The sequence below is a fragment of the Procambarus clarkii genome, chromosome 89, assembly GCF_040958095.1.
Source record: "Procambarus clarkii isolate CNS0578487 chromosome 89, FALCON_Pclarkii_2.0, whole genome shotgun sequence".
NCBI lineage: Eukaryota > Metazoa > Arthropoda > Malacostraca > Decapoda > Cambaridae > Procambarus > Procambarus clarkii.
In genome coordinates, this window is record NC_091238.1 from 18,671,368 (window position 1) to 18,687,394 (window position 16,027).

Here is a 16,027-nt window from a genome sequence, read left to right on the forward strand (position 1 = left end):
CAAGTGGTGCGTGTGTCTTGCTATTCCAGGAATGAGGGTTCCATCGCATTATACGACTTAGGTGGGAGGGGGGGGGGGCGGATTCCAGCCACTTTATCAATCATGTTTCCCTCTGTCTCACCGTTTCTTCCGATTTAAAGTGAGTCTCAAAGTCCTTCAAGCACTATAAACACCAAAAAAAGGGAAAACATTTTGGGGCAATACAATGGGATCGAAGCCACGTCTGTGGCGTTGCCTGACACCCGCACGACAGACACACCCATAACCTGCAGCTACAAATATCATAACCGGTCCTACTCTCTTGCTCTAAAATATTTTTATAGATGCATCAGGCAAGTGAGATTTCGGGTTGCACCAAGCGAGAATATTATCCAGATTGTGTGAGGTTTATATATGGTATTTTCTTAGTGTGAGAATCATCACACATCACGACTCAACCCAAACTCTGGCCAAGGAATAAGAAGTCAAGCTCTTATATAATTTATTTAAATTCTTGTAAAACTACAAATTATAAGTTAGATTCACCAAGGGTGTTTAAAATTAAAAACGTTTTCATTTAATTATAAATATTTGCCGTGTGGGAATAGACATTTGTATCGGCATCTCTGAGAACCTTGTCATGGAGCTGTGAATGTGGTTACCAGTTCCTGGGGAACAGGAATGAACATAGAGGAACATAACAGGAACGTGTCGACGCTTCGGTTCGTCATGGACGGCCCCTTAGCACGTCGTGAGAGTGAGTGAGTGAGTGAGTGAGTGAGTGAGTGAGTGAGTGAGTGAGTGAGTGAGTGAGTGAGTGAGTTGGGATGCTGTCTGTATGTAAACAGATCAGTCATCTTCTGATTCAGTTCGAGGAGTGGTGTTGACTGGCTGTGTAGCTAGTTTGTTGGAACAGTGATTGTGTTTGAACGGATGCCGTGGGTAAGGAGTGTGCCGGAAGTGATTGTTGATACACTGACCGTGTGTACACAGATTGTTGCGGGAGTGACTGTGGTTGAACAGATTGTTGAAATGCAGACTGTGTGTGTATAGGCTGGTGTGGTAGTTGCTGCTGCAGCTGCTGCTGCTGCTCTGCTGTCAGTTGCTGCTGCTGCTCTGCTGCCAGATGCTGCTGCTGCCCTGCTGCCAGATGCTGCATGTAATTATAATTCTGGTTAAGCTGCTGAAGTTGCAATGAAAGCTGCAACAGTTGGGTTTGCATTATTTGCACACTTTGGTCAAGCCGCTCTTTGACTATTTTCTCAGTGGCAGCGCTGTCTGGCAGCTGCCCTAGTCGACGGTTCATGGCACGAAGGTCGTGGGTGTATTTGACCTTAAATGATCTGAACTGTGCCAACAAGTTATCCTCTTCCAAATTTGCAATGTTCTCGTTTGAGTCATCGAAGTTGCCAAGAAGGATGGCTTCCTGGAGCGTCTCAGAGGGTACGTAGAGCTCGACGTTCTTGTGGGAGGATTTGCGATGTTTGTTGGGCAACACATGGACTACCTGAGGAATCCGGCAACGGCTGCTCATGAAGACTCGTAGCTGACGGGGGAAGCAGCGCAGAACACGAGCGATCAACATGAGCTTCTCATACGACACCAAGTAGGAGGCTTGCTTCGACAACCGCTTGATCTTGCCCTGGCGTTGAAGATCCGGGATGTCATTCACAGCCAAACCAATTAGGAGGTTGGCCATTAAGACGCACACCAGGAAGAGGAACAAGACTAAGAAGAGGCAGCTCATGAGCGGCATCTCGATATCGTCCAGCAAGGCACTGTACTCGATCTCGCCGATCATCATCGTAAGAGTCTTCACTAGGCTGAGCGGGAAACTTCTAAATGCCTCTTTATTATGGAACAAGACCATGAAGCTGATGGAAAAGCCGATAATGAGGCTGAAAAAGGCCGCAATGAACTTGATGATGGACTTTGCGACGCGAGAGAACATGAGGACATAGGTACCAAGGGATGGGAAGCGGCCCAGCAGCATCATGAACTCCACCCAGCAGAAGAAGGCAGAGATGGCAGCCGCGCGACGCAAGAGCGGCACCTCCACCTGGGAATGGCTGTCATGTTCAGATGATGTACTTAATGTCCCATTTTGTATGAAATTGCCAGTTGTGTTTAACTCTTCCGCGGTGTCATTCTCCATAATGTTCGCTTGGAGATCTTCTAGCACTTCTCCCTCGCTGTAGAAAGGAATGATGTGAGAAAACATAACAACAGCAGAGCTCCCAAGGGCTATGATCTTGGTCAGTGTCTCCCACTGTCGTATGTATTTCTTAAAGTTGGCGAACATGATAATCATATCTGGGATGAGAATGAGTAAGAACATTGTGACGTGCAGGACGAAGAAGATAGCGAGGCTGTCTGCGTTATCTCGCCACCTCAGAGAGTTGCCGCCATACGTTATGATAATGAAAGTGGTATGCATCATGAGAAACATAAAATATATTAAGACACTGCAGTAAAAGAAAGGTTTGATCTTGCGCCACTTGATGAAGAGAAAACTCTCTAGAAGTGGGTGCTTGAGGAGTGCTTCAAGGCGCGAGTTCGAGAGGTCGGATATGAGGGAACCCTGTTCACCCTCCTCCTCCAAGGACAATACTGAGTAGTCGAAGGTAACTCTGAAGTCTACCTCGTGTTGTGGGTTATTGGAGAGGCGGATATGGGCGTCAAACAGGCGCCTGAGGAGCTGAGTGGCCGAAGGAAGATGTTCCAGGATGAGGGAACATCTTGAGGTTCCATCTCTATCTACTCGCGTCAAGTGGTCGCCATGATTGAGCAACAACTCGCAACAGTCGATGGATCCACTATGTACAGCATAATGGAAAGGTTCGCGACCCTCCTTGTCTGCTGCCGTGACCAGCTCATTGACGAGGTTGGTGGCCAGAAGGCGCGCGAGGCAAGCCGCGCAGCCCCGGCGGCAGACAGCGTGCAGCACAGACTGCCCGCGGTGGGTCAGCAGTGTAGGGTCTGCTCCCAGGGACAGTAATAGTGCCACTAGTTTTGGCAGTCGATGACGAGCGGCCAAAAAGAGTGGAGATTCCTTCCATTTGTTAGTTGCGTTAACATTGGCTCCGGCCTTGACGAGTTCCTCTACGATCTCATGGACTGTGGACTCTTCGGCTGTGTCACAGTCCATCAGGAGAGCCTTGTGTAGCGCGGTGTTGCCATCATTGTCGCTCACAGTCACCAGTCTGTGATTCAACTTCTCCTGCAGCAGCTGGCGGGTCACCTCATGACTACGGGACATTGCAGCCAAGTGAAGAACGGAACAATTATCACCGTCTCTCAGGGTGAGATCCGCCTGGTGCTGCAGCATCAGCACAACAGAGGCCAGGTCCCCGCGCCTCACCGCGCAGTGTAGCGGCGTCTCCACACGCACTCCCTTGACAGTAAGTGGCGGGTTGCTGACGGTGTTGGGAGAGGCACCATGCTGCAGCAGGAGGGCGACGCCCTGGTGCCAACCCTCGCAGACGGCCAGGTGCAGCGCTGTGTACCCCAGGCCGTTCACCGCTCCTACCTGAAGGTCACACAACGTTACTTACAAAATACACGATGAAATTACAAGAATATGATGCAATGAATATGAATATTGAGGCCGTACAATGGTATCGAACTCGCGTTTCTGGACACCACAGATATACGCACTACGGACATGGTATTACATATACCCCGGGGAGTCCAGGGATGTGGGTTCTCTCCTGTGTACAGCGTTAGTAATTTGTCATGTACAGAATAGTATCCTCTTATCTAACACAAATCAAGACACAGTTAAGCTGTCAACAAAATCAATCTTACCTTGGCGTCATAGTTGAGCAGCTCCGTCAAGATGTGGAGGCGTTGGAGGCTGCAGGCGGCGTGCAGGGGCGAGCACCCGCCGTACCTGGCACCGCTGGCCGCCTCGGGGTCCTCCTTCAGCAGCTCCTGCACCTTCTGTATATCACCCGTCTTGATGGCCTGTCGAGGAAGTGTAAGTCCAGCGTGTACCGATTGTGTATCCACTAGAAATACAGCCTGCATACATATGTATATAATACGCACACTCACTACAGGGTCCAAATAGCCTAAGCTTCTCTATTCTTTTGAAATGTATCTCAATAAACCTGAACACACTGGCTCACCACAAAGATGAGAGGCATGCAGTCGTGGAGGTCAGACTCCTCGACGAGGCTAGCAGGTGGCGGACCTTCCCCTATCCCGGGACAGGTCATGGTCCGGGGTCCATGCCCCGTGGCCCCGGCGTCGCCCTCCTCCAGGCCCGGGAGCAGCGTGCAGCGACCCCGGCAGCTGCCGCCGTTGAGGGTGAGACGGGAGCGAGAATTATCACTCGTGTCTGTACACTCCTCCACAACGCTCCTGGAAATGGGAGATATTATCACGTAAATACATAACAAATAAGGAAACTGCAGTATGTTGTTATTTCCTATTATCCTAAATTGCAGCTCATATTGACCCACACGAGGCAGCTCCTTTTGAACGACCAAAAACACATTTTCTTATCGTCAGATAAGATTCGTGCTAAAATCATTGATATATATATATATATATATATATATATATATATATATATAATATGTGTGTGTTTGTGTGTGTGTAATTACCTAAGTGTAGTTACAGGATGAGAGCTACGCTCGTGGTGTCCCGTCTTCCCAGCACTCTTTGTCATATAACGCTTTGAAACTATATTATATCATATATATAATGTGTGTGTGTGTATACATACTAACCATTACCCGTACCTGTTCTTGAAGAATGGCCGTTTCGAAAATAGGTGTTTCATTATCCTTTTAGAATCGAGCCTCCTGGCCATGCTGGGCGTGGAGTGAGGCGGGTGATGTCAGTGCCCACCACCTCTGGGGCACCACAAGGCTTCGTACAACACCTTTGATCCTGGCATGGACTTCAACACACACTTCACTCTCTAAATTTCCGGGGAATTATTGTATATTCGACTGCCACAACGTATTGAAAAACCCCAGACTAATATTATTTGTATATAATTTAACCTCTTTCACAATCGACTGGTCCAGGACGGACCGAAACGTCGTCGTCCCTTCACCTTCTAGTGTGTGGTCTGGTCAACACTTCTTTCAACGTTAATACTTTAGTGATACATGCACACACTGGTTTCTGTATTGCGAAATTGAAGATAGGTTTGTGTTGGTTAGAGGCAGGAAGCGCAGGATGTGTGTCCACCGTGCCGACTGGCAGCTAACTGGCTGCCTCAAGGAGCCTCCCATTAGTTTTACTCTGAGGGAAGCAATCCGGGCCTTCCCCAGCCTCCTCCTCTTCCGACGACGACGAGACGCCTTCTATTAGGGAAGTCCGTCCTCAGGAAACAATCGACTTGTTGTCATAAAGCACTTTCCTGTTTGTTTGTGTTTGATGTTTCGGGCATATTGGTTCATTATGCTGATATGTGACTTGAGTGAGTAGGTTCTAACTTGAGCCACACACTGTTGCTGATGGCAGTCAGTTAACGTTTCTCATTTGACCAACCCCGCCCACTGTCTGGTTCCACGCGTTCTCAAGACATTTGACCAACCCCGCCCACTGTCTGGTTCCACGGGTTCTCAAGACATTTGACCAACCCCGCCCACTGTCTGGTTCCACGCGTTCTCAAGACATTTGACCAACCCCGCCCACTGTCTGGTTCCACGCGTTCTCAAGACATTTGACCAACCCCGCCCACTGTCTGGTTCCACGCGTTCTCAAGACATATGACCAACGTCCGCCCACTGTCTGGTTCCACGCGTTCTCAAGACATTTGACCAACCCCGCCCAGTAGCAGGCTGGGCACGTCCGCAGACATCCGGGCCGTGCGCTGCGTTAGTTTACATCCGTTCCCAGGAGTACCTGAGGGCGCGGGGTGTAAGAGGGCCTCACACCAGGATATTTCCACGTCTACCAAGAAATATTCCTCCATCAGGAGAGCGTGAGAACTTGCAGGATAAAAGAATTTCATTAATTATTTCAACTTTCCCACGCAACAAATACATCACACATGTTAATGCAGTGCAACGTGTCCTCTCATATAATACGTCACATTATTTACGGACTCGACCCATCCGTTGTTGACGCTTTCTACGCATCAGCTTCGATAGGTTAAGTGGGTTGTTTGGGTTCGTACTTTTCTAGTTAGGCAAAAATGCTGTATTTTTTACGTTTCTGGTTAAGCAAAATCGTTGCATTTTTGTACGGGGTGACAGTTTGGGTGACAGGTGTGTGAAATACAACTTGTTTATAGGAAATAGAAGTATAGGCGGTGGTTAATAATGTGCTGGAGATATAGTCTGGTGTGCGACTTAATACTACACAATGACAGGTTTATAACTAGAGTAGTTAGGTTTACTGTTGTTCTCTTGTTCCTTTGTGGTGTGGAGGAAGGTCAAGTTGACTCACCACGTGTGTGTTGTGTTGTGGTGCTGGCGGGGATATTACTTCTTACACACACACACACATACACACACACCCATCCTGTGATGGGTATATACCCATCCTGTGAGCGGTAGTGAACCCCCATACCCATCCTGTGAGCGGTAGTGAACCCCATACCCATCCTGTGAGCGGTAGTGGGCCCCATACCCATCCTGTGAGCGGTAGTGAACCTCTATACCCATCCTGTGAGCGGTAGTGGACCCACATACCCATCCTGTGAGCGGTAGTGAACCCCTATACCCATCCATAATACCGTGTAACCTACACAAGAAGCGTCACTGTTCAAGAAAATTATTAACGAATCAATCGAATGATTGATAACGGAAGAGCGGACATGACGTCAAAGAAAGGGGCTCGATACAATATATGTATCCTTTTATTTCATTTTCCCCAACACACTCTATTTCTGCATTTGAGGGAAATTATTCAGTCAGAAAACGTATTTGTCCTGAAATGTGAAAAATAACAAGTTTGAGGAAGATAATATCTGTGAACAACACCTGGGAACGGTTTAGTTGGCAACACTGAGCGCTGTGACGTCATCTCGCAGCCTGATGTAACAAGGAAAAATTTATTCCTCTCTTGGCGGGCCTTCCGTGCTGGCTGGGCACAGATTCACGAAACGGTTACGCAAGTACTTATGAACGTGTACATCTTACCTCAATCTTTGACGGCTTTGATTACATTTATTAAACAGTTTACAAGCATGAGACCACCCCAATCAACTGTTGTTATTGTTATAAACAGCCATCCTGGTGCTTCGGAGCTTACTAACTGTTTAATAATTGTAAAGAAAACCGTCAAAGATTGAAAAAAGATGTACAGGTTCGTAAGTGCTTGCTTCATAAATCTGGCCCCAGGTGTTCCGAAGGGTCCACGCTGGGTTCCTAGGGTTTCACATTAGACCCTTTGGATTCCTGCATTAGAAACCTAGGTACTCTAGTGAGACCTCACTAGGGTACCGCTGGTCACCGTGCGACAGAATGAATACACACATTCTCTTGCAAATATAGAGTCAAGAATGGCAGAGTTAATTCCCCCAGGATAAGAATTATTTCACACACGGATAGATATTCCTTATGCTGAGGGATTTATCTTATACTTAACACTATAAACCGCAAAAGTGAAGTATGAGAAGAAGTTTATACTGTAAGTGTAAGTTGTAGCTTATGCTGAGGAGAATACGCTGAAGTTTATGACTGGAGGGTAGAAATAGCCTAAGCTACTCTATCCCTTTGAGTAGCTTAGGCTATTTCTAAAACACTATGTGTTTTATTGTCTCAATAAACGTACTTGAACTTGAAGTTCATGATTATAGATAAGTTATAATCAATTATATATGAATTATGGATTTGTGTAGTGATTTGTAATGGATACACCTAATACAAGAAATACACAAACGTATGGAAGGTGTTACTAAATTTGAAACGGTTTTGAAATCCTCTGCAACAATGGGGGTGGAGCTTTGACAAGCCACTGGCTTCCTATTCCCGTCGAGGCCACTAGAGAGCATGGCCCTCGGGTAAATTCAGGTATTACCGGACATTTAGACAAATTTAGATTTCAAAAGTATACATTAAGACGTTGACTGTGCAATGTAGGTGTTGACGGATGGGGCAAATGTGCTGCAGAAAGACCTATACTGTCTCTGGCACATTTGGGATTGAATTTTGCATAGGCCAGTAGGCCTAGTGCATAGTTTCTTTAGTCTGGCCGTTTCACTTACTTCATCACACAGCTGATCCCCCACCACACAGCTGACTCCTCACCACACAGGGTGAATGGTCTGCGGTATGGGTAGGACATAGGTTGGTCGGGGTCGGTGCTATTGGCCCTAATATGAGGGAGTTGGGCCCCAATAGTGATCCCACCGTTCCACACGATGAAAGGTGACTGGACGAGTCTCTAAAATCCTTCACTAGAACAATGAATTCGGTATTACATTTCTGAGACAGAGATAGGGAGAGAGAATAGAATGAAATAACAAGTGGATAGAGGGAAGGAGAGTGGGGATAAAGAAGAGTAGGGGGATGGCTTGGGAGAGGGGAAGATAGACGCAAATTGGGGAAATAGACCCGGGCACAGCTGGGTACCTCCGTCGCTAGTACTTTTACAAATACATATGCACACTTTGTGGTTACTTTGTGTTGATTTCGGGGATCAACGTCCCTGCGGCCCGGCCTTTGATCGGGCCTCCTGATTGCTGGACTGGTCAACCAGGCTGTTGGACGCGGCTGCTCGCAGCCTGACGTATGAATCACAGCCTGGTTGATCAGGTATCCTTTGGAGGTGTTTATCAAGTTCTCTCTTGAACACTGTGAGGAGTCGGCCAGTTATGCCCCTTATGTGTAGTGGAAGCGTGTTGAACAGTCTCGGGCTTCTGATGTTGATAGAGTTCTCTCTCAGAGTACCTATTGCACCTCTGCTTGTCAACGGAGTATTCTGCACATCCTGCCATGCCTTCTGGACTCATGTGATGTTATTTCTGTGTGCAGGTTTGGGACCAGCTCCTCTACTATTTTTCATATGTAAATTATTATGTATCTATCCCGTCTGCGTTCTAGAGAATACAGATTTTTGCATTTTATTGAGTGAATTCTAGCGGTAAAAGATTTCTGCACGCTCTGTAGGTTAGCAGTTTCTCCAGCTTTGAAAGAGGCTGTCCTTGTGCAACAGTAAAAAAAATGATCTTAATTATTCAGAGATAAGAGTCCCACACCCCCAGCATTTGGTACCCATACCCCACAAGAAGTATGGGTACCCATACCCACAAGAAGTATGGGTACCCATACCCACAAGAAGTATGGGTACCCACAGTTTAAACCCACTGGTATAACTGCCAAGGGCGCCCGAGTCACCACCATTGCAGACAAAGACGCTCCGGACATTACAAGACTCCCCAATTATGACGTTCATCGTGGAGGTGTGTGTGGCTACAGTGGCTGTGAGTCACGTGACCTTGGTGTCTGTGACGTCACCAGGGCGGGTGCATGACCACACACGTGCGCTGAACGTTTTAATTCCTTGTAATGTGTGTGTGTACGTTTTTGCTTTGTAGCTCCTGTTGGTGAATGAGAGGAACTGTGCACCTACCTCATCCCCCTGTCTCTCTCTCTCTCTCTCTCTCTCTCTCTCTCTCTCTCTCTCTCTCTCTCTCTCTCTCTCTCTCTCTCTCTCTCTCTCTCTCTCTCTCTCTCTCTCTCTCTCTCTCTCTCTCTCTCTCTCTCTCTCTCTCTCTCTCTCTCTCTCTCTCTCTCTCTCTCTCTCTCTCTCTCTCTCTCTCTCTCTCTCTCTCTCTCTCTCTCTCTCTCTCTCTCTCTCTCTCTCTCTCTCTCTCTCTCTCTCTCTCTCTCTCTCTCTCTCTCTCTCTCTCTCTCTCTCTCTCTCTCTCTCTCTCTCTCTCTCTCTCTCTCTCTCTCTCTCTCTCTCTCTCTCTCTCTCTCTCTCTCTCTCTCTCTCTCTCTCTCTCTCTCTCTCTCTCTCTCTCTCTCTCTCTCTCTCTCTCTCTCTCTCTCTCTCTCTCTCTCTCTCTCTCTCTCTCTCTCTCTCTCTCTCTCTCTCTCTCTCTCTCTCTCTCTCTCTCTCTCTCTCTCTCTCTCTCTCTCTCTCTCTCTCTCTCTCTCTCTCTCTCTCTCTCTCTCTCTCTCTCTCTCTCTCTCTCTCTCTCTCTCTCTCTCTCTCTCTCTCTCTCTCTCTCTCTCTCTCTCTCTCTCTCTCTCTCTCTCTCTCTCTCTCTCTCTCTCTCTCTCTCTCTCTCTCTCTCTCTCTCTCTCTCTCTCTCTCTCTCTCTCTCTCTCTCTCTCTCTCTCTCTCTCTCTCTCTCTCTCTCTCTCTCTCTCTCTCTCTCTCTCTCTCTCTCTCTCTCTCTCTCTCTCTCTCTCTCTCTCTCTCTCTCTCTCTCTCTCTCTCTCTCTCTCTCTCTCTCTCTCTCTCTCTCTCTCTCTCTCTCTCTCTCTCTCTCTCTCTCTCTCTCTCTCTCTCTCTCTCTCTCTCTCTCTCTCTCTCTCTCTCTCTCTCTCTCTCTCTCTCTCTCTCTCTGTGCTGCAACAGATGCTGGTATTTGTGAATTAATAGTCTCCGTGGTGCAGTGGTAAGACACTCGCCTGGCGTTCCGCGAGCGCTTTGTCATGGGTTCGTATCCTGGCCGGGGAGGATTTACTGGGCGCAAATCCTTAACTGTAGCCTCTGTTTAACTCAACAGTAAAATGTGTACTTGGTTGTAACAACGATTCTTCGCGGCGGGGATCGTATTCCAGGGACCATAGGATTAAGGACTTGCCCGAAACGCTACGCGTACTAGTGGCTGTACAAGAATGTAACAACTCTTGTATATATCTCAAAAAATCTCAAAAAAATTAACGGAAGAATAAGAATATACTTCTTATTCTGAAGAATAAGTCTCCAAGATTAGGTTAGATCACATCCAGTCGGGTCTAACCTATTCTAGATGTGATTTAATCTAACCTTAGAGTCTACTGAATGTGAATTAACTTAATCTTAGTGCCTGCTGGATGTGCTTTAATCTAACCTTAAAGCCTATTTAATGTGAACTAACCTAATCTTAGTGCCTACTGGATGTAATCTAATCTAAAATTAGTGCCTACTGGATATGATCTAATTTAACCTTAGACCCGGCTGGATGTGATCTAACCTAACCTTGGAGACTATATTACCTAACCTAAACTTACCTATCCTAACCTTACCTTGAGACATATATGGTAACAGCCAGGATGAACGGGAAACGATGACCTGGTTGTGTAATTGTAGTGGACAGCAAGCCTACTAGACAGTTGATTGACAATTGAGAGGCGTACCCAATGAGCCGAAGCTCAACCCCCGCAAGCCCATCTAGATGAGTACAACTAGATGAGTACTTATTAAGATATCACTCATGCTGTAATATTGGAGATAATATTTTGTTTCAGGTGGGTAAAGATATTTTAAATATTGAAAAAGAATTTGGAGACCTGTGTCACCATATGGGACTCTTTGTTAATTAAGACAAAATTAAGTTTTAATGTAGGAATCTAAGAATTAGATTCTTAGAATTTTTATATTTAAAAAATTAAGATAATTAAGAATATTTTAGTGTATGTAGTAAAAGTGTTATTATACTATTGTACCCGGATGGATGCTCGCTTGACTGTTTCGTTTGGATGCTCGCTTGACTGTTTCGTTTGGATGCTCGCTTGACTGTTTCGTTTGGATGCTCGCTTGACTGTTTTGTTGTGAGATCAGCTGTGTCGTGCCTGTGTACAGGTTAGTTTATGTTCACTCCTAGTTTAATTTCTATTTGTTCTAGCGTTAGTCATATGTAGTTTGATTATATTATATATCTTAAGCACTGTTAGGCTTTATAAATAATGTATATTATATGGCTTGTGTTTATTGCAGGATGTAACTGTACTGTAATTATTTGTTCAATAAAGCCACATGTCTGGCAATGCTTCTCCTTTACCTCAGTGTAGAAGTCGGAAGCCTATTCTGTTATACTAGAAATAAACGGGAAAATCTAGAAAGAGTAAAACTATATAAATATTTAGGTGTATTGGGTCAATGTTGTAAGAGATTACATCCTATGAAAGCCTTGGCAAGTTGTGGATAGGAAGTGAGTGGGAGTACCTGTACTACGCTTGATATACACAAGTATATTCTCCAATAAGATATACATAATACACAAGTATATAATAATACACAAGAATATACACAAGTGTATTCTCATCAAGTCTCCGTGGTGTAGTGGTAAGACACTCGCCTGGCGTTCAGCGAGCGCTTTGTCCTGGGTTCGTATCCTGGCCGGGGAGGATTTACTGGACGCAAATTAATTATGATATAACTGTAGCCTCTGTTTAACTCAACAGTAAAATGGGTACTTGGTTGTAAAAACGATTCTTCGCGGCGGGGATCGTATTCCAGGGACCTGCCCGAAACCCTACGCGTACTAATGGCTGTACAAGAATGCACAATCGTGCTTGTTTTGGTAAAGGTAGACTTAACTTTGAGAAATTACAACATGAAGCCATGAGAATAATTTTAGGATGCCCTAGAAACGTTATGATTGAGATAGGATGATGGAATTAAACTTTCAGAGTATTGAGGATCGATTTTTTTTTTTTCAGAAAATTTCTACTCATGCCCACGCCACCTCTTGAGTGGCTTAATCTTCATCAATCAATTAACAATGTACATGTTTTACGGTATAACAAGACAGAGAGGATTTATGAGAACTATATTTTCTAAAATTATAAGAATATATTTCATTGTCTAATATAACGCAGAGGTGGTAATTATTCTCTACAAAAGAAAAAGATTATGTACGACACAGGCCATTTCAAGACAATACATGACTGTATAATTAAAAAAGTAACTAAATTAAATGTTGTTTATTGTGATGGCTCAGTAGCCAAGGACGCAAAGGCAGGATGTGGAGTCTTGGTCACTGAGTATACTGACATCGGCATTCTAGATAGGATGCCGATTGGACATCTTTATGGAGTACACTAACATCCGCACCGTGGATGATAGCGTTATCGGACACCGCTTTATTGACAATGTCTCTTCAACGTAGGCTGAAACCAAGCTGTTAGCGGACCTTATGTGAAGTAGTTAAGAATAGTAAAGATGTTTGATATTATTAATAGTAGAGGCGCGGTATATTTATGAAATATTATCAGCATGCAGACCATGAGTCACAATAACGGGGCTGAAGATATGATGACCAGACCACACACTAGAAGGTGAAGAGACGACGACGTTTCAGTCCGTCCTGGACCAAGTAGCACGGGCTATGGTGAGCCCGTAGTGGACTTACCTGGCACAGGAGCGGGGCTGTAAATTATAAAATGGTTGCCAAGTGTCTTATTTTAAGTTAGAATTATGTGAATCCTAATATCGTAAACTAAACCGGGACATTGTTGGTTGTGCTCTGCTTACTTATGCAAATCTCCTCGTGGGAGGAGCGTGCCCGCAAACCCACAACATAACTGTCCCCATTTTCTGCTTGTTACATCTCGTATTAAAATTATCACATCTTGTTATGACGTATTACAATTAATATGATATAACGTATTACAATTAATATGATATAACGTATTAGAACGTTGTTACAACGTTGATTGATAGGTTAAGTAATAATTGTAAATAAGAAGCAATAAGATGCTTATCTTAACATACTAAGAAGGTTAGGTGAGGTCGGTGTTTTCTATGAAGCTTTTCAAGGTAAACTAAAATATTTACAATCAATTAGTATGTCACATATGCACTTATTAAATAACCCAATATTGACAGTAAACAAGTGCGAGAACGGGTTGCAACTTGTTAGGTGTTAACACTTGTTCGAACGCTGCTGCAAGGTCGTAGTTTCAAGGTGTGCTTGGCGGGGCATGGAGGGAGTCACGCAGAGGAGTCTTGCTGTCAGTTCAATCATATCTACAATCAATAGTAAGAGAGGAACTTCGAGTAATATAGCCAATATCGACATCATGTTCACAGAAATTACACCATTTGGGTTTGAGCTGACTGCGCCGACCGCTGCGCTTCTGAGAACGTGCTGATGACGCTATAATCACTTTCCGGCAATCCCAGCCTGTTCTCGCTTTCCCACTCCGTAAAAAATGCAACTGTTCTGTCTAACTAGATACATACAAACTCAAGCAACCCACCTAACCTATCGAGGCCAATGTTTATATAACGTCAATAATACGGTACTTTAATTTGTATTAATGCGTCGTATTTGTAACTGTTTAAATGATAATGTAAAACAAAAAAAAAGAGGGCTACATTTATTTATTACGTGAGAGGACGGACGGGCCTCTACCTCATTTCTTTTTACCTTATGCCGCTGTTCACCTAGCAGTAAAAATAGGTACTTAGGAAGTTAAGCAACTGCTGTGGTGTTGCATCCTGGGGAAGATTAGTAGTTGACTTAGGAGACGGGAGACTTCGATGAGCCGAAGTACAACCGTCCTGTCCCCGACCACAGGAATTATAACAACAGTCAGCTCTTGATTTTGCGGCATAAGATCCAGGATAAGCACTTGCGTATCTGTTAGCTTTGGTACAGTTCTTACAGCTGAACGCTTATCTTTATCTTTGGCCCGAAACGCTGTGTGCTAGTGGCTGTACAAGAATGTAAGTAAGAACTCTTGTGTGTGTGTGTGTATATATATATATATATATATATATATATATATATATATATATATATATATATATATATATATATATATATATATATATATATATATATATATATATATATATATATATTCAATACTGTTAACATTTACAATCATCGCATTTCCCTGCTTTATAATGACAGGAATGGTCTGAGGCACAATCGTGTAAGTTCAGTAGAACTTCGTAAGCTGCGGGATCCAGTAAGTTCAGTAGAACTTCGGTTTCAACTCTTTTTAACCCTGTCGTAGCTTAGTCGATTAAGGCAGTGTCTGGGATGCTCCCGGACGCAGGTTCGAATCCTCGTCACGGCCCTTGTGGATTTGTTCAGGAATGGTCTGGATCACGTCTTCACCACTACTGATGGTGCAGATGAGAGGCACCTCTCATCTGCACCATGCGCATGAGAAATGCATGGTAAACAATGCATTTCAAAATTAATATTATGAACAAATATTACACCACGGCCTGGAGTGTTTCAAGCGTAGGTTATACATATACGAATGAGTTTTGGTGGATATAAATAGGAGCTGTCTTTCTTGGGGCTAATAGGAGCTGCCTTGTATGGATCAACAGGAGCTGCCTCGTATTGGCCAATAGGCATTCTATAGTTTCGTTTATTCTTAGATACTAAAAACATGATAGTCTCATATAACTAACCTGTTTTGGCATTCTTTGTTGCGATGCGCAGATGTTCGTAATGCGGGACCCCACAAGTAAATTTCGAAATCAAATTAATTTTCTGATAATTTCTCAGTGTATTATGCAAACTGTAGAATTAATACTCCGTCTCAACTGGTTTCCCCGGGCAAACGACGTCGACGTAACATTGAATCAACGTTGATTTAACGAATATGCCAAGAGTAACGTTCATTCATCGTTACTTTTAGCATATTCTGATCCAGTATGGGAATGTGGGGAGGCGCCGAGCTGGCCGGCTGCCGCCCCGTCACAGGCGGGAAGCCTTGCCTCCACATGTTTTAAACATCAGCGCCAGAGATAACGCTGTGTATATATTCCTGTTGTCGAGGAAAGGAAGCCCCGACAACAGGAATATATACGGTCAGCTGACGCCATAAACACAACAACGATCAGCTGACGCCATATACACAACAACGGTCAGTTGACGCCATAAACACAACAACGGTCAGCTGACGCCATAAACACAACAACGATCAGCTGACGCCATAAACACAACAACGATCAGCTGACGCCATAAACACAACAACGGTCAGCTGACGCCATAAACACAACAACGGTCAGCTGACGCCATATACACAACAACGGTCAGTTGACGCCATAAACACAACAACGGTCAGCTGACGCCATAAACACAACAACGGTCAGCTGACGCCATAAACACAACAACGGTCAGCTGACGCCATAAACACAACAACGGTCAGTTGACGCCATAAACACAACAACG

The 16,027-nt window shown here is 44.8% G+C and overlaps 1 protein-coding gene across 2 annotated transcripts; it reads right to left on the reverse strand.

The window, feature by feature from the left end:
- Positions 1-464: 464 nt before the first annotated feature.
- LOC123773348 (transient receptor potential channel pyrexia) lies at positions 465-5,294 on the reverse strand. 2 transcript variants are annotated; one of them, XM_045767011.2, is made up of 4 exons: positions 4,716-5,294; positions 4,110-4,344; positions 3,787-3,945; positions 465-3,508 (listed from the first exon to the last, which is right to left on the reverse strand). In XM_045767011.2, the coding sequence occupies exons 2-4, from the start codon at positions 4,197-4,199 to the stop codon at positions 845-847; spliced, it is 2,913 nt and encodes a 970-aa protein (XP_045622967.1). In that variant the 5' UTR covers positions 4,200-4,344; positions 4,716-5,294; the 3' UTR covers positions 465-844. The 2 variants fall into 2 exon arrangements, with proteins under 2 accessions (XP_045622967.1, XP_045622966.1); XM_045767010.2 differs by having other exon boundaries at positions 4,728-5,293.
- Between the last annotated feature and the right edge of the window lie 10,733 nt (positions 5,295-16,027).